Below are 27,241 nucleotides of genomic sequence, written 5' to 3' on the forward strand. Positions count from 1 at the left end.
GGTGGTCCTGAGTGGTTTCATTACAAAGAGATGAGATGGGACAGTCTTGTAAGTGACATGGAGGGACATTTCATCAGTTCGTGACTAGGGAGTGAATGTTGTAAACACACATAAATCAAAGTGTCCGCCGCTTAAGTAACGAGGGAGGACATGGAAATCCCCAAGTGCACCGCTCGAGATCTTTCACTTCATTCACGCCTGGAGCTAAACCTGCCTGTGTTTTCTGTCATCGTAGGTGCGGATTGAAGAGCTGGAGGAGGAGCTGGAAGCCGAGCGAGCCATAAGGGCCAAGGTATGTGATGGAAGTGACAGGATAAACAGGCCGACCTGGGCACAGCTGGAATGCTTTTGTTTTCCCTAATCCCCCATTTAGGGGCAGAACACTAGAGAGCGCCGCTCAAAGAATGCTTTTGGACTGACTTAAGTGCCTCTGCCGTAGGCTCTAAAGGAGGGGATTGCGGGGCGGGGGACATGTAGCCGAGTCAAATTCCGGCCAGCTTGACCCTTTGAGTGCTGGGGGAGGCCATCCAGAGCAGGGTGACCCACACGAGCAGGCTGGTGCTGTAAAGGAAGCGATGCCAGAACCCCAAGCTCAAGGCCAAGTCCTTCCACGACAAGTTAGGACCTTCAGCAATTGGGGGGGGGGGGGGGAGATTAGGGGTTGCCATCTCTTTGGATTCTTCTGGGGACTCCTTTATAATTATAAAGCTTGTGTTGCACGCAAACATCACTCTGTCATATCTGCCGTTAACCAACCTGCGGGCGCTATGCCCAGTTCTCATGTGGTGTGGGTGCAACTACTTAAAACATAGCAAGTGTTTGCCAACCTAAGAAGGCAAAGTGGCGCAGCGGCCAGCTCTGCTAACACAATTGGAGCACTTGGACTGCAATTAGGGCATCCAGCGGGAATGAAACGGCTTTTGTTAACCGTGGGCAGCAACGTTCAACTAACGCACAGGTCATCCCAGATGTGACTGGCACACGTCGTCTCTCGGTGGTCCGGGTCAGCCTGTGAGTCATTCATTTTGAGCCAGAGTAGTTTTGGCAGGCCGTGGTGACCGGCTGAGCCCTCGGTGCTTCATATGGCCTACACCGTCACATCATCACTTGTGTGCCCGCTCAAATGATGGTGCATTACACCTTTCTTGGACCCCCCAGATCGTAGAGGAGAGGCGCTATAATGCTGCGTGTGATCGTGTGCCCTAATTTGGGGGAGCGCAGCCTGATACCCTTGAATGCAGGGGGGCGGGGTCTGGATCTGTCGGGTGGGAGGCGGCTCTTATCAGCCAATAAAGTTGTGCAGCCTTGTCATTGATTGGTGTATGAGGTTGATTAGCATGCTCCATATATGGTGCTTTGAGGGCGGTGCCAGAGGCGCGCTCACGTCTGCACGTTTATAAACGGTAAATTGGGTAGCAGTGCGCATGCCAGGTAGTATACATTTTTTTTTTTTTTTTTTGCCTGTTCGTGTTTTTCCTGTTTATTTTGGTCAACACTTCAGCTTCTTTCCTGTCTGTTCAATCTTTGTTTCAGTTGCTAGGGAGATGCCAAGCTCGGAGCGCCAGCGGACTTTTGGAAGTCGAGCCCACTTAGTGGCCGAGAGGTTGAAATGCAAAAAAGTGAGGAGTGGCATTTCAGTGTTAAGTCACTCATGTGCCTCACCTGGCCGTACTAAGACTGTGGCAATAACTTCGTTGTACTTGCCAAGTGCCCCTCTGGTATGGAGGGCTACTCGATGAAGTTAGATGGGCTTTGTTACAGTAGCGTGTGGGTCAAGCATTTTGTGTGCCTTCACTCCCTCTGACATCTCAGCAATGGTGCAGCTCTGCAGCAGAGCGTCTGTGTTCACTTGACTAACGGCAGAGCGCTGCGCCCAGGGCCATCTTAACATTTGGGCACACTGGGCACTGGCCGGGGGGTGGCCATGATGTGTCTGATGCCTTTGTCTGCTTCCACTTTGCTGTTACAACAGGGACCCCAGTACACTGCTTTAACCCGGGGTGGGGGGGGGCTATGATGCTGTTAAGATGGCCCTGCACTGTGTGTGTTCAAACTACCCATAAGCCATTGTGATTGTGGTGTACTGTGCCCGCTTCTATCCTTAATAGTTACTACATACATTGTCAAATTGCCTTTACTTTTTGATTTACCCCTGTGTAAGAAAGCCAAAGATGAGAGACAAGGTCTTAGCTATGACGTCTTTTGTTTTAATGTTCAAAAAAATTATTCCCGGATTATCATTTGCCTCTTTTGGTGTACCCTAAGGACATCTTTGAGTAGATTTGTGGTTGTTCAGCGTGGTTTCTGCTTCCCGGTCTGTGCTGCCACCTCCTTGTTTTACAATCCCAAAGCTTGGATGTGAGGAAAGGCTCCCCTCTAGTGGCCATGGTGGGGCAGTGCACTCTTTTTTTGTAAAGGTGGAGGATTTTTTTGAAGCGTTCAGCTCTGTATTGTCAACGTATCGCTGAAAATGAAAATGTGGCACAAGCCCCTTTATAAGACATAAAGTGCGTCTTCTCTGAATCGCCTCATACGCTGTGCACCGCAGTAAGGCCGAAAACAAAAAAAAGAAACAAGTGATGATTCTTTCATTCATTCATTCACTTGATTGCCCTGCTTATCCCCCTAGTTGGGTGACCAGTGTTACTTCTTCCCAGATGCACCTCACAAGGGTAAGGGTGCTGTGAATCATAACATGGTGGATAGGGTTGTTGACCTCACCAAAACGACACCTGGCCAAAGTGCCGGACCCCTTAGTGGAACCATCGGGGCTCGTCAGTTTTCTTGATGCGCTGCATGGCGGACATGGTGAGCCATGTTTAGCTAAATGACATCGAGTCATTTAGCTAAACTACCGTAAACTGAAGTGAGTGGTCACACTTGTTTGTCAGGGCAGATGTCCGTCACAGAGCCACACACACACACATGTACTCCGTTGTCTTTGTGTTGCCCTCCATGCCTAACATGTCCCAATTTTGCGTCTTTTTCTTTCTAACAGGTGGAGAAGCAGCGCGCAGACCTCAGCAGGGAGCTCGACGACCTCACCGACAGGCTGGAAGAGGCCGGTGGTGCGACCGCTTCCCAGGTTTGAATTTGATCCTTTTGTCTCAACAAGCAGAGGCCTCGTAGGCAAACAAGAGAACCGCAAACAAGAATCCATTAGCAACAGCGCCCCCTCTTGTTCTGGGGTGGTAGTGCATAACTCAGATGAGCCTGGAAGGTGATCCTCTGGCCCGCATGCGTGACAAGTTAAATGTGTGAATATCCCGAGTGTCTGTCCTCAATGGCTGCAGGGGTGAATGGGGTGAGCCATGTCTGAAGTTGGTATCGGTCCAAGTGGACGCGTCTAACAGACCCTGGCCGTGTTTCTCTGTAACTCCAGGTGGAAATGAACAAGAAGCACGAGACGGAGCTTCTGAGGCTGCGGCGCCAGCTGGAAGACGCGTCCCTTCAATCCGAGGCCGTGGCTGCAGCGCTGCGCAAAAAACACGCGGACGCCCTGGTGGAGATGACGGAGCAGTACGAGAGCCTGCAGCGGGTGCGCGCCAAGCTGGAGAAGGACAAGCAGAACATGAAGCTGGAAATCGAGGACCTGGCGGCTACTGTGGAGAACCTGCAGAAATCCAAGGTATCCCAGACATGACGTCCACCATCTGCACTTCACAAGGGGTCACCCATCTGCAGACAAGCGTGTTCAGGCCCGGCCACTATTTGGGTGGGAGACCATCTTTGTCAAAGCTCAGGTTGGTGCTGGAAGAAGGTGTGGTGAGGCGAGCAGGTGCGCTCAACCTGTGGTCTGAGTATGGATGCCAGTGCCCCAGGGCAGTGACGGGGCACTGTACTACAAAAATGGCACCGTCCTTTAGACGAGACCTAAAGCAGAGGGCCTGACTCTCTGTAGTCAGTAGCGTAGGGTGTACCCCAATCTCCTGGCTAAATTGCCCACCATGGCCCCTAATCATCCCCCCGTCTCTCTCAGCTCTTCACCACATCATAGCCAATGTTGGCCGAGCCTACTGGAATATGGCAGCAGAATGGCCACCGTCGCATCATCTGGATGTGCTGTGACTTGTGAGAAAGGCGCTATATAAACACAATGACGACGACTTCTTGTCCCTGGGACATGGGAGGTGGAATTTCAGATCTCTTTTTGTTGAATCTGAGGTGCCAGGATGGCTAGATACATGTGTGGGCGTTAACAAGGGCAAAAGTGCAGATTGTGCTTCCTTGGCTTTTTGATCCAAAGTGTCCCTTTATGAGGCGACTCCACCCAAAAGTTGGGACCCTTTTGCCCAACCCAGACTTAAGTGTTTGGGTCCTTGCACTGTCCTGATGTCCCAATTGGTTGAGGAGACGAGAACATTTTCTAAGGTGCTGTTCCCAAATGAGTGGTTGAACCTCCAGCTTTGAAAGGTGGCATTCGCCACAGAAGTCGGTGCCAACGCCTGCCCTCACCGATATCCACCGTTGTCTGCGGTACACGCCAGTCCCTTAGCATTTCTTTCCCATCTGAGGCCCGCTGTGTAAGCCCGAGTGGCTTCCAGTTTTAGGAGATGCTTTTTAAATGCCAACTGGTGGGTTTCCAGTGCCATTTTTGTGCCTTTCTTAATGGTTGTTCTTTACTTCCTGCCTTACCCTGAGTTGCTTTTTATGATCTCTCGCCATCACAGCCTCATTCTCTATACCCTGTGATTTCTTCATTTTCATTTAACTATGCCAGTCTCGACCCCTGATGGGGTGTTGACATTTCATCTTTAGTGACGAGGAGAAGAAGGCGACTCCCGTTGGCGCGGGTGCAGTGAACCGACACAAGTCCTCGTCTTGCTCGGCTTGCCTGTTTCCCCCAGGCGAGTGTTCTGTTCCGCTGAAGGCCACTCTTTTTGTCCTCGCAGGTTTCGAGTGACCTACAGATCCATAAATTGGAGACCTTGCTGGCCGAATCCAATTCCAGGAATGAGGAGCTCCAGAAGGCCCTTTCGGAAGTGAACTTGTCCAAAACCAGACTGACAGGTAAATAAGTAAACAAGCTGAAAGATCAGGATAGAGGGGGGCCAGGTGGGCAGACACAGGGTGTGTTGAACCCACACCTGACAATGTGTCCGAAAGTATTTAGCATACTGGGTCGAGGTCCTCCAAGGAGCAGCCATTGGGTGGATTTTAACATTCTGCTGGCCTTCTGTTCTGAATGATTCAGGTTTCTATCCTGGTGTTTTTTGAGATACGCTGCTGTTCAGAAGTTTGGGGTCAACCACAAATGTTGATGTTTTTGACAGAAACTCGTATCTTGTATTATCAAGGTGCCATTACATTGATTTCACAATACAGCCAAGTCCTTCAGTGTCCTAATGTCATCTCTCGTAGCTTCTCCTTAATTAGTGCTGTTGACCTGCCAAGTGGTTATTAGAGAAACCTCCAGCATTGTATTAGCACAGCTGACACCCGTCATTCTGTTCACTTGGGTTGTACGATGCTGGCACTTCAACAGTTCAGTTCCGGGTTCAAAAACAAAATGGCTTTCTCAGAAAACACGTCAGTCTGTTGTATTTATCTATTTATTTTTTTGCAGGATGAAGGTTACCCCATGTGCCGTGTCTGATTTGCTAGTATGTAATGTTTCCCCAGGTGATGCTTTAGATAAATAAAGTACTCACGATGCCAGCCATCTCAGACAGGTTGAAATCTAAGCAGTCAACGCACACCTCAGCCTTAATGTTTGCAGTGCATCATCTTTTGGAATGTGGTTTGCAATGCATGTAGTAATGAACTGGATTTCACTTGTATTTCCAACAGATGGTGCATCACAAGCATTTGCAATGATAAAAGGCATTGGTGCAAATGTTTATGATGTGCCATCTGTTGGGATGACAAATGCAATGAATATATCTCCTTTTCATGCCCTTTGATGTGGGTTTTATAAAAGCAGTGTTAACGTTTGTGATGCGCCACCTGTTGAAATGACAAATGCAATGCGTATGTCTCTGTTATATGCCATTTGGTATGGGATTCATAAAAGCAGTATTAATGTTTGTATACTGTTCTCGTCTTTGCTGTTTGAACCAGAAACTAAACAGCAGCCAAACTCTACTTCACAAAAGATTAATAGAGTCAGGAGATAGAGCCTTGCTCCAATTTTAGTTTGATTTTATGAAGTTAGAGTGAAACTAAGAAGAAGCAAAATACAAATAATTACTGATTTAAATAAACAATATAACTTCACTCTATACTTATGAAATTAACTTAAACTAATACTTACAGGCTTTGCTTCGATGGGACTAACACTGACTAATTGTGAAACATGCTGTCTAACTACTGGCTTCCTGTAATTCTGTTTCTGCTTCCTTACAACTATCTACATGAATATTCATAAGGTTTTATGCTACAAGCTATTTTGCGAGGCAGAACACTTTGTGATGTGTCATTTGTTGGAATGACAAATGCAAGGCAAATGTCTCTGTTTTTTGCCCTTAAGTATGGATTTCGCAAAAGAAGTGTTAATGTTTGTGATGTGCCATCTGTTGGAATGACAAATACAATACAGTTTTATTACTACAAATGTTTATGATGCACCATCTGTTGGAATGACAAATACAATGCATATATCTCTGTTGTATGCCATTTGGTATGGGATTCATAAAAGCAGTGTTAATGTTTGTGATGCTCCATCTGTTGGAATGACAAATGTATTGCATTTGTCTCTGTTATGTGCCATATGGTACAGGTTTCATAAAAGCAGTGTTACTATGTGTGATGCGCCATCTGTTGGAATGACAGAGACGTAGCAAGTGGACGGACACACATAAACACAGACACTTGTCCTTTTATTAAGGTGGATGAGTAACTGCTCTGTATAGCGCCTCGTGAAACTCCTTGTTTTAAAAGGCATGAAAGGTAGAGCCCTCTGGTGGCTGTTTGTATTAAACTGTGCGTCTGAAGGTGGTCTTCTGTCGCGTTTGTTCATTTTGACAATTACCTTTAATTTAAAGCTTAGTTTAAATGTAGAGGCATATTTTGCCTTTTTTTTATTCATCCTAAAGTATTCCTTTTCCATCTGGTGAGGGTGTCCTGTTATTTCTTTTATGGTGGTCTTGCTTTGACAGGTTCTAATATAAGACCAACTCTCACTGGTACGACATTGTCCTTCCTGATGTGTCCGTTCTTGGGTCCATGGTGGGACTTCATGATTTGTGGAGCGAGACCTCGATTACCAGTTTCCTCCTCTTCCTTCCTTATTTAAAAGTTCATTTTATTGAACATCAGCAGCAGGGCCCCCCGTGCTAATAAATAAAACTCTGCTTTGACCATTTAAGGTGAAAATAACGACCTGAGTCGGCAGTTGGAAGAAATTGAAAACCGGGCCTGCAAAAGCATGCGAACAAAGACCCTGCTGGGGGCTCAGAATGAAGATCTGAAGAAGCTGCTGGAAGAAGAAATTAAAGTAAGAGCTAAGACGGTCGGTGCTGGGGTGGGTGGGGGGGCTCTGTGCTATGAACAGGCCTGACAGTTGGGGGGGGGGGGGGGGGTCATCATAAAGTACAGGTAAATGTTGTAATGGGGGAATTATATAATTAATTATACAGTTAGTTCTAAATCTGCAGATGTGTGTACTCTTGAGACCCTGTCGGCCCGCTTGATCCAACGTTTTCTGTCACCCTACCAGCTCGAGGAATTTGAACCCACAGGTGTGGCATTAAACCTGATGGTAGGCCACGCTGACCACACTGCCTCCATGCTGGTCCATATGCCACTCTGTGAATCTTTAATGGTTATGTTAGTAGTAACAATGAGAGTGGGCTTCTCTCTTACACCTCCTTGTTTGGGAGCCGAACCCTAAAAAGAGGGGATAATCACAAGGAGAGAGGAGAACAATAATGTGCACCTCCAGCCGTGCCTTCACATCTGCCTCCTTAATTGCTGGTTTGGTGACCCACCTTGAAAGTCCCACCACTGGTTCTACTCCTCTCCTGTTTCTTCCTTCCCATCTACAGTCGTTCTTCTCACCCCCCCCCCCCCCCCCCGCTCAAATTCCCAATTAATTAATTGTGAGTTGAAACAACAAGTGATGCCAAGTTCAAAGCTCACAGCCTCTTCCATATGCTGCCCTCTTGTGGCTCCTGATGGCACTTGATTAACATCTTGGCCCATTTGCCCACCAGTTTACTGGATGTTCATGCTGGGACCCTATGGGCTCACATAAAACATGCTGGTCATTGGTGACACGTCCTTGATCACTGGGTGCCATGTTACAGCCCCAGTTACATGCTGTGTTGCCGTCGGTGGTCTTCTTGTTTCTCTGTGGGCTTGTCCATGTTACGTTAGTCGGCCTTTGTGTTACAGAGTGTGGCAGCGCCACTCGGTCGGCTGTAAGCTGGGCTGGCTTCTGCAGTCCCTGTGCTGGAATGAGCAGATTGTGAAATGTAGTGAATGAGAGGACCACCCTCAGTCCTAACTGGGCAGCACTTTTGTTTTAGATTCGATAAACTTTATTAATCCCAGAAACATAAAGAACAAGAATACAGACGCACAGAACAGACAATTAATCAGTCAGTAAAAATAAACTTGTTGAGAACATCAGGTGGAAGAGTTGAATTGCCTGATAGCACTGGCATAGCTGGGGGGGGCAAGGGGGGACATCTGTCCCCGGGCGCAGCATCCAGGGGGCGCCAAATTTCCCTTCCCCATTGCATTTTGGCAAACAGGAGGGGGCGCGAAATCTTCAGTTGTCCCCGGGCGCTGAAAACCCTAGCTACACCTCTGGTGGGCAGAAAAGACCCCCAGAGGCTCTTCTTAGCCCACCGTGATGGTGGAATGAGCCTGTGGCTAAAAAGGGAATGTTTCCTGATGGCATCCAAGTTTGCCACCCTCCTGTTTTCTACAACAGTTTCCAGTGTGTCCAGGGTTGGCCCTGGTGGTGACACAAGCTTTCCTGATGACTTCATTCAGGCCTTGGACTTCTTTTGAGCTCACGTTGCTCCCCAAGGAGACCCCCGCGTAGAACACCACACTGGCCACTGTGGACACTGGTAGAACATCTCCAGCTGCTCACTGCACACATCAGTAGCCCCGAGGCTCCTTGGCACGTGCCGCCTGCTCTGACCCTTCTTGTCTGGTGCCACCATGATGTCAGACTGGCCCAGTTTTGCTGGTACTTGTTTGTCTGTCCCAGTTTCACATCATCCCCCTGGAGGGAGACTGGTCTCGGAAGCTCCTTGGCACGCTCCTTTGTGTTGCTGATGTTGTTGTTGTCCCCGCACCACAAGACAAACCTTCCTGTACTCCACGTCATCTCCATTATTAATGAGCCTGTGGTGGGCGAGTCATCTGAGAACGTCTGTGGATGGGCATGCGCTGGTGTTGTACTGGAAGTCCGCTGTGTAGAGGGGGAGACAGGACGGTCCTCTGCGGTGCTCCAGTGTCACACAGCACCATTTATGACACACAGGCCCTCAGCCTCACAAGCTGCTCTCTGATGTTCAGGTAGGTCGTATTCCAGGAGACTGAGGGGGGCAATCCTTGAGCTTTTTGCCCAGTAAATGAGGCAGAATGGTGTTAAAGGCAGAGAGCGGGGTGGGAGTTGACTCTGTGGAGCGTGAAGACGAGAGCCTCCTCCACACCTGTGTGTGTTCAGAGGTTCTCAAACCCAGGGGGGCCGTAGCTGTTTGAGAACCAGTAAGAACAAGTGGTCTGAAGTCCTTGGGGGTCCACTGAAATGTTCTTTAAAACAACAGCAAACCTTTGCCCCCCCCCCCCCCTGTAACATCAGGACCAGGTGGGTCACCAGTTGTGTGGTCTTTGTTTTCCCCACAGACGAGGGCCACGCTGGGAAACAGCTTTGCAACCATGAAACACGACTGTGAGCTTCTGAAGGAGCAGCTGGAAGAGGAGCAAGAGGGCAAACTGGAGCTGCAGAGGCTGGTGTCCAAGCTCAACAGCGACGTGACCCACTGGCGGAGCCGCTATGAGGCGGACGCGATTCAGCGCACGGACGAGCTGGAGGAGGCCAAGTGAGTGCTGTGGCAGACAATTTCGGTCATTTCAAATTCAACCTCCGTCCCAATGCGACAAAACGTATTCGTATATAAGTCCAGAAATATCCGTGCCACGCACATATGGGCACAAACCAGCATGGGTGATGTACTGAAAAAAATTCAGAGGTAAGACGCCATTGACCAAAATTCCTACTTTGATTTTCAGGAAAAAGTTGTCATCGAGACTCCAGGAGGCAGAAGAGGCGGTCGACGTCGCTCAGGCAAAATGTTCAAGTTTGGAAAAAACGAAGCAGCGGCTGCAGGGAGAGGTGGAGGATCTGTGCATCGATCTGGAGAAGGTCAGTGGGCCCACAGACAAGTTGCCCGTCCGGCCGCCAGTCAGCCAAGCTGTGCTGAACAGACGTCAAGCTGGCAGAGATTTTACAGGAGGCGAGAATTGTGAGGGGTCTTGAAAGGTGATGTGCAGAAGTTCGCTTGACAAGTGAGAAGAGTCTACTCTGTGCTCACAGACGGCCATCCCGGCTGGATGACGAACAACAACCTCTGGACAAAATGGAATGGACGAGCAGAACCTGGAGATCAGGAGCAGTTCCGTCCCCAGTACTTTAGGTGGCAGTGGTCTGCAGCTTGGACACCACCTGCAGGGGTTCATGGGAACTGGAGTCCAAAAGTGCAGTCTTGTTAGTCCTGTCATTTGCAGGTCCCTACCAAGCAAACAGTCGGAAATCCTGCCGACTACGCCAATTGTGACCAACACAACCAGACTACAATAATGTCCAGCACAGTCACAGATTTAAATAATGGATTTTTAATCCACCAAACACCCTAAAGTACCGTGAAGCCGAACCAATAACCTTACAAACTACGACTCTTTTCCTCTTCTTCCTCCTCCAGTTAAGTGTTGCCTGCCGACTCCTCGAGGTACGGCAGAGGACTCCTTTTCATACTGGATCCGGAATGGCTTCCAGTGACCCAACGTGACTTGTGGGAGGTACTTGCGAGATGTTTGGGAACCAGCGCAGTCCTCCCCCAACACACTTCCAGACTCCAATTCCCACGAACCCCTGCGGGTGTCCGAGCAGACCACTGCCAATTAACGTATGGGGGATGGAACTGCTCCTGCAGTCTGCTCGTCCCTTCCCTGACACCTACCGTTTTGTCCAGAGGTCATGCCGTCGTCCATCCGGGATGGCCGTCCGGGAGTCCTCGTCTCCTCCTGTGGCTTGATGTCACTTGGCATGCTCTGAGTTCCATCCATCCATTACCCAACCCACTATATCCTAACTACAGGGTCAAAGGGGTCTGCTGGAGCCAATCCCACACAGGGCACAAGGCAGGAAACAAACCCGGGGCAGGGTGCCAACCCAACACAGGGCACACACACACCAAGCACACACTTGGGACAATTTAGAATCGCCAGTGCACTTAACCTGCATGTCTTTGGACTGTGGGAGGAAACTCACGCAGACATGGGGAGAACATGCAAACTCCACGCAGAAGCGAACCCGGGTCTCCTAGCTGCAAGGCAGCAGCGCTACCCACTGCGCCACCGTGCTGCCTCTGTGTTCCTATGTGTCCAATTCATGTTCAGTTGAATAAATTTTAATTGAAGCTCACTCAAGGGATACATTTGAACTTTTCCAAGTCAAAGTTATTTCTTCACAAACTTGGTATTTGTGCATTTGCCACACAAAATTGTGCTCTAAAGTTAAGCACTGTGGGGAACAGCCCGGATACAGACAGGTGGACACCGATGGTTCAAGCACCAACACACGTTTATTCATATTTACAATTTATAAACAGCGCACAGCCCAGTGCCCCAGCACCAATCACCCACAAGTCCAGGCCTTCCCAGTGCCTCTCTCTCTCTCTTCTGGTCCGCCTCCACTCCTCTCCTCCGAGCTCCGCCACTTCCACCCGACTCCACCCATCGAATGGAAGGAGGCGACCCCTTTTATAATCACCCCCCAGCACTTCCGGGTGTGGCCAGGGCTCCTCAGGCATCGGGGTGCCCCCCTGGTGGCGACCACGGGCCCCTATAGGGTTGATCTTCTAAGCTCTGTTCCCTTGGTCCTCAAAGCCACCTGTGGTCTGGAGGAGGCGTGATCCCTCCTCCGGTCCTCCTGGGTGTCCCGGCTGGGTACCACCCCCAGCCGCTTGCCACAGCGCTTACTATGAATTAAAACAAATGTCTTACGTGCCCGTTGGAGGCAACGGGGCGCGGAGGAAAAGCTTAGCAACGTACCAAACACGTCACACTTTGCCTCTGACAATTGACGTATTCCTAATCTCGTTTCTTCTGTTCATTTCAAAGAAGACGAAAGTTGCTACGAGTTCATATTTTCATTTTATGAAATTCGTTTTTTTCCCTCCCGTCCTTCCCCACAAGGCAAACGCTTCTGCCACCTCCTTGGACAAGAAGCAGCGGCTGATGGAGAAGCAGCTGTCCGACTGGCGGCAGAAGTGCGAGGACGTCCTGGTGGAGCTGGATGGCTGTCAGAAGGAATGCCGGCAACTCGCCACTGACCTGTTTAAGGTCAAAACGGCCTACGAAGAGGCAGTCGAGCAAATGGAGATGTTGAAGAGGGAGAACAAGACACTGCAAGGTGAGGGGGGCTCGGCAGTTTTCGTTGGGACTGAGTGGGGGTGGGGGGGGGGGTGTCTGTGAGGGGGCAGCAACCAAATGGCACGTGGATCCATTTGCAATTGGAGCCTTAATGGTGGTTTGCTTACCAAGAGAGTCGGCGTGTGTTACCGTGAGACCCCCCAGGTGTGTTCGTGAGGGTCATCTACATCCACACTTGGAGATTAACACACACACACGCATGGAGAGCTTATCTGGGCAAAGTCTCAGGTGATGCCAGTTGCCAGTCACCCTCCAGTATTCCACTTTGGACCGCCTTCACTCAAGTACGTTGTGATGAAGAATACCAGCAGACGTGATAAAGGTTTGGGGCGCCCACCCCTATAATGTATCCTGGCTGCTAAAGTTGAAATTGATGAACAGAGCTGTTTATCACAAGACAAGTCCAAGATGGACCTGATCAAAGACAAGAAAGATGGCGGCTTTCAAGACCCGTTCAGGAAGTGACGTCATCTTTAGGGCTGGGACCAGAAGTGACGTCATCGGGAATAGTCTGCAAGTAACTGAGAAAGACAGACGGCACACTCCGCCAGCCCCTGGTCGGTGGTGGTATTACAGTTACTCAGGCCCTTTGTGTGTGACAATGTATAAAAGTGACACCAAACGCTTGGCGCTGCTTGTTCCCTACACAGGGGCTCGCTGTCACCCGCACTGACAAACGTGGCCCCCATAACAGTTTAAGCTTCAGGGCTCCCCTGGGAGTGGACGTTGTCCTTGGTGCCGTTTTGATTTAGCGATCGCCGTTACTCAGGGGTGATGCTCACTGACGTCCACACGTGTCTTGATCTACGTCGTTGCTTTCGTCACCACTCTCGACCCCACGGACAAAGCCATATTTATATAAAGGACGTGTGACGTTGCACACAATTGATTGGCTGGCGGTCCTTATGATTTGATCCTCGTACCGCTTTCCTTTCCCAGGTGATAGACCAATGGAAACTGGTTAAGTTGGAAGTGGGCGGGGCTTCTCGCACCAGTGAATCATTGCCCACGGACCTGTTGCTTGAGTTTCACAGCAGGTGCTTCATGGCTCTGCTAGACCTTGTACTTCAAGGTCTGTGTTCTCCCCCCCCCCCCCTTTATCAGTGTACCCCCCCCTCCCCACCCAAGTGGATGTCAACAAGTGACATGACCTGCTGTTACATTTGTAGTCAGGGGGGTCTACACGGTGAAGATCACAGGTGCTCCAGTGTTCCTCACACACGACTCAGCGGTCCGGTGGTCCATCGTGCAGGGCTGTTGCTCCAATTAGATGATTCCTATTTATGTCTTTGTCATCTCATTTCAGAGGAAATCACGGATTTAACAGATCAGCTTGGCGAAGGAGGGAAAAGCATGCACGAGCTTCAGAAATCCAAGAAGAAGCTGGAGATGGAGAAGGAGGAACTGCAGGCGGCACTGGAGGAGTCGGAGGCAGCTCTGGAGGTATGATGTGGGGGTCCGAGTCTCTGACTGACACATCTTGTGAAACCCACGGCCACAGGCAGTAGAGAAGAGCGACGTCTTCCAGTCCCTTTGGTTTTACCTTAAAACTTGGGAAGAAACAGAAATCAGCGTCAGATAGCCAGAGTGAGAATGGAAAGACCGTTGTGGTCCGAGTCTCCTGAGGTTCTGTGTGTGCCGCTGACTTGGCTTTGCTGGGACCCTCACTGTAGGAGCTGATAGTCAGTCGTTAGGATGAAGATGTTAGCTTTGTGGGAGGTTGGTGTTCCTGTGGTGCTCCTGATGCTGGGTGAGACGTATTAACAGAGCGAGTGTGTGGGTGTGTGTGTGTGTGTTAGCTGTAAGCCGAGGGCACCATCCTACTCGGCCCAATTCTTAGTCACAAGAACATGAGGAGCAACTCAGTTCATGGCTCATCCTGCTCTTCTTCCTCATTACGTCTTTCTTGTTCTCCAATCCCCACCCCGTGCTACTCTTCTTACTGCTCACTTATGCCCACCAGTGCCCACCTCGTATTCATTTTCCCAATTTGCTTCATTACAACCCAGACCATACTGTCTCCCCATCTCCCCCCGACTGGCGCATACCTTATAATTTTTTTCTTCTCGTTGTCCTGCACGACCATCATTTGTGCCCACTCTGTCCTCCTCCTCGGTCCTCCACTGTGTGCTTTTATTGTCATCGTCTCCATCACCCTTGGCATCAGTAACTCACCTTGTGATTCTTCTTTGACGCTCCCACACCGTGTGCTCATTTTCTGTTTTCCCGTTCCCACCTATGCGTTTGGACCCCTGTGCCCCTTCCCTTTACGTGCTGTTCCATCCCCTCCGTGCGCCACTTGCTCCTCTTTCTCTTCTTTGTTCCCATTCCCTGTAGTTCTTGTGGTCAAGTGAGGCACGACAAGTCCAATTGGGAAACGTTGAAGCGCCAAGCCGGTCGCCCCGTTTAATCAAACGTAAATTCAACGCAAAGCAGGCGGGCGCTCAGAAATCAAAATGAGCGAAATAAAAGGGTCGTCAGGCTTGACTATAAAGGGTCCTGGTAGACGCAATATAGGAGCTCCGTTCACAGAGTGACGTCTCCTTCCAGTGACCCTGTGAGTTATAGTTGTGGGGGGGGGGTCCGGAAGGGGCGGAGTCAGTTCTTGGCACTGTGGAGGGAGTGGGAGAGGGCATGCTTAGCACCAGCGCCCCCACAAGTCCCAGTGTGGTATTACGTACCTCAGACGAGCCCTGAAGGTGACCCACGGAGGCGCCTACGTGACATTCTCCGGTCTGTGCCCACTCTTAAGTTTGTTTTCCTTTTCATTCTGTTTGATCTTCCTCAGTAATTCCCAAGCTCTGTGTGTTTTTTTTTTTTTGCTCTTCCTCCCCATCATCTCATTCTAGCCCACTATTTACACTCAGACTTCCTTTTCATACTCTTTCTTCATCTGCACCGTCCTCATCTTCATCTTCTCAGTCTGTGCACGCTTGTCTTCATCCTCTCGCTCCATTGCACCCCCTAATCCTGAACCCTTCCTCCGCTTCCTCTCCTCTTCATCCTCTGCCCACCTGCTTCCTCACTGGTATCCCGTTTTCTCGGGGTCTTTGTTTTGCTACACACCACCCACCCCACCCTCACCTCGGACCACCGCACTCTCTTCACTCGCAGATTAGTTCAGTTAGTAAACAAAAGTCAGCCTCGTGTTGCTCACATCAGCCATCTTTAATCGTTTGTAATTGCAGCTAAAGCAGCCATAATGAGGCCAGCTAACCTTTAGTGGCTGTCCAGCTCAGGCTTGGTGAGGTCACTGAGGGATCTTCTCAGCTTACAAGATTAGACGGAGCCCCCTTTGGCAGCCGTAGACTTTACTATGAGCGGTTTGGCCCGTGTCTGTCTGTGTGTTCATCGTGTCCAGGGTTTGTTCCTGCCTTGCACCCTGTGCATGCTGGGATAGGCTCCAGCACCCCTGGTCTGGATTAGGCAGGTTAGAACATGACATGACGTGACAAGACGTGACGTTTAACTGAATTCCACAAAGCGGTCCGTCTTGAGATGCAGTCTTGTTTTTGAAATGCGCGAGAGACGTAAATGTTGCCGTCGTCGTCGTTCACTTTTTAACGCGTGAGTGGATTTTCCGAAAGTGTTACCTTTGACAATATTTTACCAAAAATATGCAAGTTCAGGACGTTAGGAGCATTGGAATGTCTATCAGCATTTGGATTGTGCAACACAAAGTGGTTTGAAATGTTGAAGAAACTTTTTGGGCTGTTGCTTGCTGTTGTTCAAGATGGACCCTCGTTGAAGCCCACTGTATCCACACCGCCACCCACCTGCAGCTAAGCATGCTCGGGCCCCACCGGTACTTGGATGGGAGACCATCTCAGGAAAAGCTTGGGTTGCTGCTGGATGAGGTGTTGGCAAGGCCAATAGGGGGCACTCACCCTGTGTCCCACTGCAGTAATGGGGGAGACTGTGCCACAAAAAATGGCGCCATCCATCAGATGAGACATAAAACCGAGGTCTGGACTCTCTGTGGTCATAAAGTCTTCCGTAAAGAGCAGGGTGTACCCCGATGTCCTGGCTAAATTGTCCATCGTGACCCCTAATCACCCCCACTATCTAATTGGTTACCAGTGTGGTGAGCTTACACCAAGTGCGGTGATGGGGACACACGGCTGAAAATATGGCACCATCTTTCAGATGAGACATAAAACTGAGGTCTGGACTCTTTGTGGTCATAAAGACCCTTGGGCATCTTTCAAAAAGTTTAGGGTCTATCCCCATGTCCCACCACAGCCATTAATGCCCCCCTAATCATCCCCTGTCTTTCTTCCTCACACCCTCATCACCTAATAGCTCACAAAATGGCTGCCGCTGCATTGCATTGCTGGTGGCTCCCCACCGTCAACGTAAAGTGTTTTGAGTAGTGAGAAAGGCACTATATAAACGTAAAGAATGATTATTATTATTATTACAAATTCTCCATCTCCATGCCCCATGAAAAGTTAACTTTCTCTTTAACAGTGCGGGTTGCGCGGCAGATTTAAAAATGTGTTCAGCAGATCATATGAGTGAAGTCACATTTGGCAGCCATGGAAACGGCCCACCAAGGCACCTGCCTTTGACCGCCAACTCGTCCTGCAAGTGGTGGGCCCACTCATCCAGAGATGGGTGGGCTACCCTCTCCAGGTTGGGCATGAGGTGCTGCCTTAAGCGGAGGAGTTTTAAGTCTCTCTGGGATTCTGGGAGATCAGCAGGTGGATCGGAGTAGCATGGTGTAAGGGGAGCAGAGCCAACGGGTGAAGGTCTCGATCTGTTCTGCGTTTGTACCGTCACCTCTGGTCACAAGCCGTTGGTGTTGACTAAAAGACCTGAGACCACCAGTACATGCAGCAGAAATGGGCTTCCTTCAACCGTGTGTCCAGGCCCAGCCTTAGAGACGGGGTGAGGAGCTCAAAGTAAAGCCTCATTGAAAGGTTGAGGTGGTTTGGGCATCAGATCAGGATGCCACCCCACGTCCAACCAGGAGGAGACCCCCGGGGCAGACCCAGGACCTCCTTGATAGATGATATCTCTCAAAGTGGTCTGAGAACACCTCTGTGTCCCTCCCCTGCTCAAGGGATTCAGCATTGAGTGTTTGCTTCAAGGTCACCCAGGAGCTGAACCAGCAGCCCCATCCCACAGCCCACCAAAAGCGGGCCTGACTCTCAGGGGCCCACCGTCGTGTTCCGGCCCAAGGTCTTCTTTAATTGCGCTTTTAGCTGCTTAGCATGGAGCTGATTGTAAATCTGCTTTGCTTCAGCTGTTGATCTTGTTAGCTTTAAATGTCGTGCGGTGGATTAGAAACTCGTCCCAGCAAACCCTGAAGTGTGACTGCTGCCGTTCAGGGCAGGCATGAATAGTAAAAAGCTAATAAATTAGCGTCGGAACACCAAACCGTACAAAATAAAGGAGGCTTAATGGAGGGATTGGCACACCTCCGCATGCCCCATGGTGTGAGTCAAGTGCTGAGGCGTCACATCGTCTTTGTGTTTGGGAGGGTGGGCTAACCCACACAGGTACAGGCAGAACATGCAAAAAAAAAATAATAAAAATATTGAAGTGGCAGCATTGGGGCCGTGTAATCGTGTGGTTGTGGGTTTCCTTCATTGAACCTCGTCCAGCAGAAAATCCTCTTTGTGGAGCAGCGGAGGACAAATCACATTTACTTCTTTTGTCTTAATTTATTACGGGGTGGCTCGTCCTTTGTCGTGTCTGACATTCGTCTGCGGTGGCGACGGTAACAGAAAAATCAACGCTTTTGCTTTAGCATTTGGTTTATTGCACAATTGTAAGAAAGTCTGTAATTTCTTGGGTGTCTGACTTCACCAGTAGTGCTGATCGGGGAGATGCGGCAACTCATTTTTCGCTGTGAATATGCTGTAATTGCTCAGTGGATGCTGTTGACTGGATATTCTCCTTTAAATTCGCAGTGCAGCCGGCAGAGACTCTTTTTTTTTTTTCCCAGCGGCCCATGATGCTCTGCAAAGCCAGCATGATATTGCAGAGCTGGAGCAGCCATTCACAGGACTTTCACTAACGCCTAATGTAGGGTCACCGGCAAGCTACTTCGGGCACACGTGACGTCTCGACCAGACCGGTACTCCAGCCTTCCACCCTATGTGCCCTTTAAAAAAAGAAAAAAGGAAAAAAGAAAAGAAAAATTTGCATTGCTTACATTTGAGAGATACATGCGCTGACCGCAATGAGAACATTATGAGTACCGACAATGGATATACACTTTAACACCAGCGCCACATGGCTAATTATGCATGCAAATTATGTAGTGCCGTTCCTATCTAATTATCTATTATATAGTGCGTTTCACATCTATCCATTATATAGTGACTTTCACATCTATCTGTTATATAGTGACTTTTCTAACTAATTATCTATTATATAGTGCCTTTCGCATCTATCCGTTATATAGCGGCTTTCCTATCTAATTATGTATTATATAGTGTCTTTCACATCTATCCATTATATAGTGGCTTTCCTATCTAATTATCTATTATATAGTGCCTTTCGCATCTATCCGTTATATAGCGGCTTTCCTATCTAATTATGTATTATATAGTGTCTTTCACATCTATCCATTATATAGTGGCTTTCCTATCTAATTATCTATTATATAGTGCCTTTCACATCTATCCATTATATAGTGGCTTTCCTATCTAATTATCTAATATATAGTGCCTTTCACATCTATCCGTTATATAGTGCCTTTCACATCTATCTGTTATATAGTGACTTTCCTAACTATCTGTTATATAGTGACTTTCCTAACTATCTGTTATATAGTGCCTTTCACATCTATCCATTATATAGTGCCTTTCACATCTATTTGTTATATAGTGACTTTCCTATCTAATTATCTATTATATAGTGCCTTTCACATCTATTCGTTATATAGCGGCTTTCCTATCTAATTATCTATTATATAGTGCCTTTCACATCTGTCTGTTATGTAGTGACTTTCCTATCTAATTATCTATTATATAGTGCCTTTCACATCTATCCATTATATAGTGACTTTCCTATCTAATTATCTATTATATAGTGCCTTTCACATCTATCTGTTATGTAGTGCCGTTCCTATCTAATTATCTATTATATAGTACCTTTTACGTCTATCTATGTATCTTATCTGGTATCACAAGAGGGCTGTTCATGTTCTGTTTTCACTATAAATGGCTTTACTTAACTTTTCCGGTCCTCAAGTGCTGATAAAAGTGAATGACGAGGGAGTGAAGACGCCTGAGAGTCTGTGCAATGTCATGAAGTGTTACATGAAGTGTAACGCAGTGGTCAGTGAGTTTGGAGTGTAAAATCAAAAGGTTGTCCCACAGGAAGTTGGTCTTCACTGTGGAAAGGTGATTTATGAACCAGGCCTCATTGTTGTCCGTTTCGTGCTGTGCGCACATTTTGTGTCTAAAAGGCGATTTCATTTCCCCGCATTGCAGGCCGAAGAGACCAAGGTAGTGCGCCTGCAGCTGGAACTGACACAGGCCAAGACGGATGTTGACCGCAGGATCCAAGAGAAGGAAGAGGAGTTTGAAGCTACGAGGTACACTCATCTGCTTAGCAGTGATGGAAACATTTGGTGCAGAGGTTTTCACCAGAGCTGGGGGTCTCCAACTCTGGTCCTGGGGGGGCTGCAGAGGCATTCTAACTCCTTTCTCGCTTTGCTGCTAATGAACCCTTTTGCCTTAATTTTAATTAAGATAGAAGGTAATAAGGAGTTGATAATGTAAGGAGCTTTAATGGATCAGCACCAAATAAAACATACGCTGGCAAACCAGTCGCCCACTGGAGATGAGAATCAGACTGGAGCCAACCTGAAGTGAGTGTCTCTTTGTTAATATGCCCTTTTAATTCCTCACCAGCTGTACTACCCGTCTAGGATGAGTTGAAGTCCAAGTAACCCACCTGGACCTCCAGGTATGCCATGCATTGCACGTGTCTCTGTTACATGCCATTTGGTATGGGATTCATAAAAGCAGTGTTCATGTTTGTGCTGCACCTTCTGTTGGAATGACGAATGCAATGCATTTTATTACTAAAAATGGTTGTGATGTGCCATCTGTTGGAATGACAGACACAGCAGCTGGATGGACGCACAGACACTTGTCCTTTTATTAAGATGGAGTGGCCGTCGTCCTGCAGGCTCAGTACGTCTGTCTTGGTCTTCCTGCCCCCTTTGAAGTGAATTCCACTCTCAAAGACGTGGCCACTCAGTAAGGTCATTTGATGCCGTGTAGCCCTGGCTGAGTTTTGGTCTCCAACTGCCAGATGTGTGTATGCAGTAAGCAAGTGCCAGTGCCATACTACCTTAATTAAACAGATGCTTCGGCGGTGACCCCCCCCGGTCAGAGTTTAAGTGCCCACCAAGGTGTGTGAGACACGAATCACCCCCGGAGGTTTAGCTGGAGTGACATCTTAAGACCAAAATAGCAGTGATAGCAAAGCTTAGCCCTTCAAACATAAGCAAATTAAATGGAGGTGACGCAGGTGGCGCAGCGGTTAGGGTTTGGGCAAGCGAAAGGCTTGGCATGCTAAATCTGAATGAATGACTTGAATCCTAACCCTCCTCGCTTTCTTTCTGCTGACACTTTCCTCTTTTCTTCCCCTCACGCCTTCAGCTGACTGCCATCCTTCTGGTGAGTCTCTTCTGACCGCATGCACTCGACTGAATTCCACCATCTTTGTGTGTGTCCTTCGGTGTCCCGTCTTAAGTGGCCACAACAGAACGGCTATGGCTGTCACACACTCTCGTGTGGTGGCAGAACCTCATTGGTGACAAAGTGACATGCAAGCCAACAGGTGAACTGTGTCAGAATGCGTGACATCTGAATGTGGGACGTTTCGTTTATCGTGTCACAATTTGAAAAACACATCAGTCAAGTGATCAGCGGCTTTTCACGACGCCTCACGGTTTTCATGTCAGTTTAAAACGCTGCATGGCTTCCTCAGTTTGTGTCCGTAGGTGGCGTGTCGTAACTAAAAGTGCTGCACATGTTGGCGCGTTTCACTTACCGGCTGCTCCGAGGCCGCACTTTAACTGTGCCAAAGCTAAATGTCATCAAATGACCAATCCGTGTCAAGAGGCGGGGCCAGTGTGTGTTCACACTCGTGTGTTCTGGCGGCCTGCATACTCTTCATCAGCGAGGACGCTGGAGGGAAGAATGAAGCCGTGAAAAGTACCTCAGGGCTTGGGGTTCACGGCAAAAGTTTCCTCTTACGTTAAGTTATTGTTTTATAAACACTAAATAAAATAAGTTACATTTGCAGGGCGTGGGGTGTCAGCGGGTTTAACTAAATACTGAATATAGCGGCACCAAGCTTGGTTTCTTCATCGCTTTCTCTTCATACCCACGGTGTAAACCAGATATTCAATATTGGTTTTTCTTTCCTTCTTTTGACACGGAAGGGAATGGAATTGTCGTTTACATCACCGGCTTCCACCCGGTCAGTGAGACGGCTGCCATTCGCCGCCTTCAGCGCTGGTTGAACACGACGCTGCTTACAAGTCTGGGGCCTCCACCCTGGAGCTCCAAGTAGGTGGAGCCGAATTAATGGATTAGTTGAGTCAGTCGAGCCTCCCACAATCCTAATATTAACCACAGTGTAGAGAGGTGGAGCTCTGGAGGTCTGCACTTAGACTGATGCCCATTGCAGTCAACTCCTCCTACTTGGATTGCTCTCCCCCCCCCCCCCCATTGCAGTCAACTCCTCCTACTTGGGGGCCACCCATTGCAATCAACTTCTCCCACTTGGACTCCCCCCCCATCCCAACCCCCCCAGTTGCAGTCAACTCCTCTCACTTGGACTGCCCCCACTATTAGAGTCAACCCCTCCCACTTGGACTGCCCCCCCCATTAGAGTCAACTCCTCCCACTTGGACTGCCCCCCCCCCTTGGAGTCAACTCCTCCCACTTGGACTGCCCCCCCATTAGAGTCAACCCCTCCCACTTGGATTGCCCCTCGTTGCAGTCAATTTTTCCTACTTGGGAGCCACCCGTTGCAGTCAACTCCTCCCACTTGGACTGCCCCCCCCCCCGTTGCAGTCAACTCTTCCCACTTGGACTGCCCCCCCATTGGAGTCAACTCCTCCCACTTGGACTGCCCCCCCCCCGTTGCAGTCAACTCTTCCCACTTGGACTGCCCCCCCCCCCGTTGCAGTCAACTCTTCCCACTTGGACTGCCCCCCCATTACAGTCAACTCCTCCCACTTGGACTGCCCCCCCATTGGAGTCAACTCCTCCCACTTGGACTGCCCCCCCCGTTGCAGTCAACTCTTCTCACTTGGACTGCCCCCCCATTAGAGTCAACTCCTCCTACTTGGAGCTCCTCCTATCCCCAGCTGTTGACGCCTCCTTCCTCCCTTTTGATGCTGATTGGTCATTTCATTCCGTTTAGTGCTGGCACGTTTAGCGCGTGGTCTCAAATCGAAATGCAGTCCCCTCATGTCACCGCTAAGAAGAATGCAGTGCGTTTGCTTTGCTTTTACTTAGGAGACACGATCTTTGGGCATAAATGAAAATGCAGTCCGCTTTTGTATTGCATTTTAAATTGATAAGAAAATTGGGTGGCATAATGAAGAGCATTGAAATCATTTGGTTGATTTATTTTTAATTACCACAAGATAAAAGCGGGCCAGAATGTGATGCACCAATTCACTCAATTTAGTGAACATGTTGGATTGCTTTTAATTTTGACACAGAGTTCTGGTGCTCAACAGCAGTGTGGCTAAATGCTGCCCCCTACTGGACTCTGTGTTTCTGCTGAATGTCCTTCTTGTTTTAAATTGCAGTTGGAGCGGCGGCTTCATCTGTTTTATGCTTTATGGACTTTTGGTGTGAATTCTGTAAATGACCTGACAGTGGAGAGAGCAACAAAAGTTGAAATATTCCCAAATGGAAATGTAAGAGAAAGAGACTGGGATGCCTTGCTGCGTCTGTGTGCTCTCGGATGGAGGATAAATTTGACTTGTCGCGTCGGGATCACCACCTGAACGCCTGGAAAAACTCGGAATTACAACTCGGCAAGTTTCTCAGATTGTCCACATAAAAATGTTGTTTATCTTTAATGGCCTTTTTCTTGGCAGACCAAGTAACAAATGAACTGTGATCCCTGAGTTGGAATGTGGGAATGTGAGACGTCCCAACTCCAAAAAGTCCGAGAGTGCGTGAGCGCAGCATCCGTCCCCAAGTTAAATGCTCACGTGGGGGCTTCCTGGCTGAGCCCCCTGAAACGTCCAGTATGGCTAAGGGTCTTTGAGCAGGTCTGGCGCTTGTCATGTCTGCCACCAGCTGTGACTTTCCTAATAAAATGTCGGAGCCGTAAAGCTGGGATGCCGTGTAGGTTTACTGGTCAAGCTCAAGTGGACAGTGAGGGTCTCGGCCCTACGAGAGCCCCTCACTGCATTTTGAGAATACCTTTGTACTTTTTGTGTCATTTACGATTGGCTCGTCAAGTGCAGGTCTGCACGTAGTTAACGTGGTACCCGGTCGCTCATAAATGTGTGTGGGGGTCAGTGAATAATAATTAGTGGGCTGAGGTGGTCCTCAAAGATGGGACCCATCCAGGACTGTAAACAGAGGTGGAAAATGTCTGTCATAGTGGGGAAAAAAAATGCAGACCCCCAGTCTCCTTCAGCATCCCTAATTTGTAAATTACAGGGGTAACTGATTTGTCTTTTCTAGAAAGAACCACCAACGAGCCCTGGAGTCTGCCCAGGCTAGCCTAGACGTGGAGGTCAAAGGGCGCACCGAGGCGGTCCGAATCCGCAAGAAGTTGGAAGGGGACATCAATGAGCTGGAGCTGCAGCTGGACTTCGCCAACAAAAATAACGGCGAGCTACTGAAGACCACCAAGAAGATGCAGCAGCAGATTAAGGTAACTGCGCCACCCCACTTTTACAACAGACGCAGGCCTCTTGGTGTACTGTTAGCAGTTAACACAGGGTCTCACTCTTGAAGGTGGGGGGCTCCTATAAATACCAGACGTGACCCGCCCATCTTCTGTGTCACTGCGCCTGACCTTCTACTCGCTACTGAGGTTGGCTACACTGCTTACCCCCCAAGCCTTTGCTCTTTGAGCCCCTCACTTTTATCTCTAGTAGAGTGAAGGCCCCCCAGAGGCTCTTTGACTGACGACGATGACAACGATGATGATGATGATGATGATGATGAGGCTACAAGCATCCATTGTCAGACCTGCTTAGTCCGGGTCAGGATAGCCGAGATATGATCTGCCCTCCTCTTGTCCTTTATAGCCACTAAGTGCAATGCGGGGTCTTCTTTATTCCCCTAACGCTGAGTCACCGTGTTTTTCTGACAGGACATGCAGACGCAGATAGAAGAGGAGGCCCGTCAGCAAGAGGAGCTACGGGAGCAGTACGGTCTGATGGAGCGCCGCTGTGGGCTTCTCACCACCGAAATCGAGGAGATCAGAACGGGTTTGGACGCAGCTGAGCGGTCCCGTAAGATGCTTGAGCAAGAAATGATCGAGACCACCGAAAAGAGCAGCGAAGTAAATAGCCAGGTAAGAGAAGGCAGACACGTGACGACGTACCATTAGTGGTGGGGGGCCGCTGAAGGCGGCTTTTTCAGTCACGGATGGACCGCTAGTTGAGTGTGTAGTGATAGGAGTGGTGCTGTGAACCACTAAAGTCTACTGGGCGAAGCTCTTGGGGCTAAAAGGCGGTGGTCTGGGCCCCCGCCTCCCTCCTCCATTGTGACGTACACTTGCTGCTTGAAGTTCCAGGTGGTCACCAGCGTAAAGCGGAAGTTGGAAGCGGACCTTCAGCAGATGAGCACCGAGCATGAAGAGCTTCTTGGGGAGCTGCGGGTGTCTGAAGAGAAGGCCAAGAAGGCTGTGGCTGAGGTATGTGCTGCTGCCCCGCCCAAGGTGCCAACCTCCACAGATGGCATCCCCTTGGTGTTTAGTGGCACAGGGTGCGAGGGGGGGTGGTTCATAAGCCGTGCCTGGCGCAAACGATTTTGGAAAGATGTGGGAATGTCGATGTTGGGTGAGAAACCGGCAGGCGGTTTGTTGACCTGCAGGCCCAATACGCACATCAGTAACAATCAGAAAAAACAAAAATATCAGGAGAGGTCGCCCCTCGACTTTCTCGCATACTCAGATATTTGAAGAGGAAACCGCAAGACGAGGATTTTGTTTTTATATTACGTACATTAAAGAACAATCAACGACAAATCCAATCACATTTCTAATAATTGTTCAATGTATTATTACAGTAAAAATTTAAATACATTTAAATAAATCAGCTGCGTGAATAGAAAAAAATGTGCCGTGAAAATTTTACATTGCCGAACAATTCCGGTAAGCGGAAATGGGTCACAAGTTGCAAGAGACTTTAGTAATGCGTGTAATGGTAAGACTTGGACGCAAATTTTACGTTTACGTAAAGCAAAAATGTTCTCAAAGACGTAGGTACGGATTACCCTCTGAACGTCAAATTGCAATTATCTCGAAAAAACGGTCGTTTTTTGAAGAAATGCAAAGGGACAAAAAAACGCGTAGAAGTTGGTGCTTTACCACAACGTGATGTGAGATAATCGAATTGTTCAAATGTTTGGGGAAACGTTTCAGGTAAAGCCCCACTTCCGGTTAGCGGGAAGAGCTCAAAAGTGGGTAGAAATCAACGTTTTTGTACCGAATACTTGCATGCAGAATTTGGTTGACCGAAGTGAAAGCGAACTCAAGATATCGTGTTTACACACACACACAGACACGCGCACACACACAGAATTCCAAAAATTTTATTTCCGCACTCTGGGTGGTCTAAAACATCGAGATTCATCAAAATCTAATTTTTAGACGATTCCAATAGTTTCTCATATACAAAAGTATAAGGAAAGTTAAAAATGACCACTTAAAAGCTTCCCGTGTGCAGGGGTCTTTGGCTTAACTCCCCCTTTCTTATTTCACCGCCGTTGGTCGTAGGCTGTGCGGATATCGGAAGAGCTGCGCCACGAACAAGACCACACTCTGCACCTGGAGAGGGTCAAGAAAGGGCTGGAGGCGCAGGTCAAGGAGCTGAGTGCCAGGCTGGAGGAGGCCGAGCAGTCCACTTTGAAGGGGGGCAAGAAGACGATTCAGAAACTTGAAGGACGGGTAAGTAGAAGTCGGGGGCACATCCCTCACAACGACAGTACATGACATTAGTACATTTGGAGATTCAAAGGGCAGACCTCAATAGGGTGTACCCCGATGTCCAGTTTAGACTGCCCACCAGAGCTTGGTCATTCAGTCCCCCTTATCATCCCCGGTCTCTGATTGGCTGTCTCTCTCTCTCTCTCTCTCGCCCCTTCGCCACTTAACAGCTCCTGTGGTGAGCGGACTGGCACAGTAACGGCTGCCGTCACATCATCCAGGTGGGTGCTACGCTTGAGTAGTGGTTTGAAGTGGCTCCCCGCTCACTGAAGCACTTTTGCGTAGTGAGAAAGGTGCTATATAAATTGTTAAACGTGACGGCAGTCCTCGAGCAGCTGTCACCACACCACCACGGTGGCACTCCTGTCAACTCTCACTTGAGCTCTGTGTTCCTGAACTGAAGATCAGTGGTGGGCCTCCATTGTATTAAGTTATTTTATTGTGGTAGCCCACCCCATTTCCC

The 27,241-nt window shown here is 48.9% G+C and overlaps 1 protein-coding gene across 5 annotated transcripts in view; it reads left to right on the forward strand.

The window, feature by feature from the left end:
* LOC114665161 (putative uncharacterized protein MYH16) overlaps window positions 1-27,241 on the forward strand; it is a 115,894-nt gene that overhangs the window by 84,700 nt on the left and 3,953 nt on the right. For all 5 annotated transcript variants that reach the window (XM_051918795.1, XM_051918793.1, XM_028819578.2 and 2 more), the window contains 14 exons: window positions 236-292; window positions 2,999-3,085; window positions 3,383-3,628; window positions 4,893-5,010; window positions 7,308-7,435; window positions 9,805-10,001; window positions 10,192-10,324; window positions 12,376-12,592; window positions 13,919-14,055; window positions 20,061-20,164; window positions 24,303-24,495; window positions 24,940-25,143; window positions 25,360-25,485; window positions 26,569-26,739. In XM_051918795.1, coding sequence (XP_051774755.1) covers window positions 236-292; window positions 2,999-3,085; window positions 3,383-3,628; window positions 4,893-5,010; window positions 7,308-7,435; window positions 9,805-10,001; window positions 10,192-10,324; window positions 12,376-12,592; window positions 13,919-14,055; window positions 20,061-20,164; window positions 24,303-24,495; window positions 24,940-25,143; window positions 25,360-25,485; window positions 26,569-26,739 — 2,118 coding nt within the window. The remainder of the gene's footprint in view (window positions 1-235; window positions 293-2,998; window positions 3,086-3,382; window positions 3,629-4,892; window positions 5,011-7,307; window positions 7,436-9,804; window positions 10,002-10,191; window positions 10,325-12,375; window positions 12,593-13,918; window positions 14,056-20,060; window positions 20,165-24,302; window positions 24,496-24,939; window positions 25,144-25,359; window positions 25,486-26,568; window positions 26,740-27,241) is intronic.

Source organism: Erpetoichthys calabaricus, chromosome 14, assembly GCF_900747795.2.
Source record: "Erpetoichthys calabaricus chromosome 14, fErpCal1.3, whole genome shotgun sequence".
Classification (NCBI taxonomy): domain Eukaryota; kingdom Metazoa; phylum Chordata; class Cladistia; order Polypteriformes; family Polypteridae; genus Erpetoichthys; species Erpetoichthys calabaricus.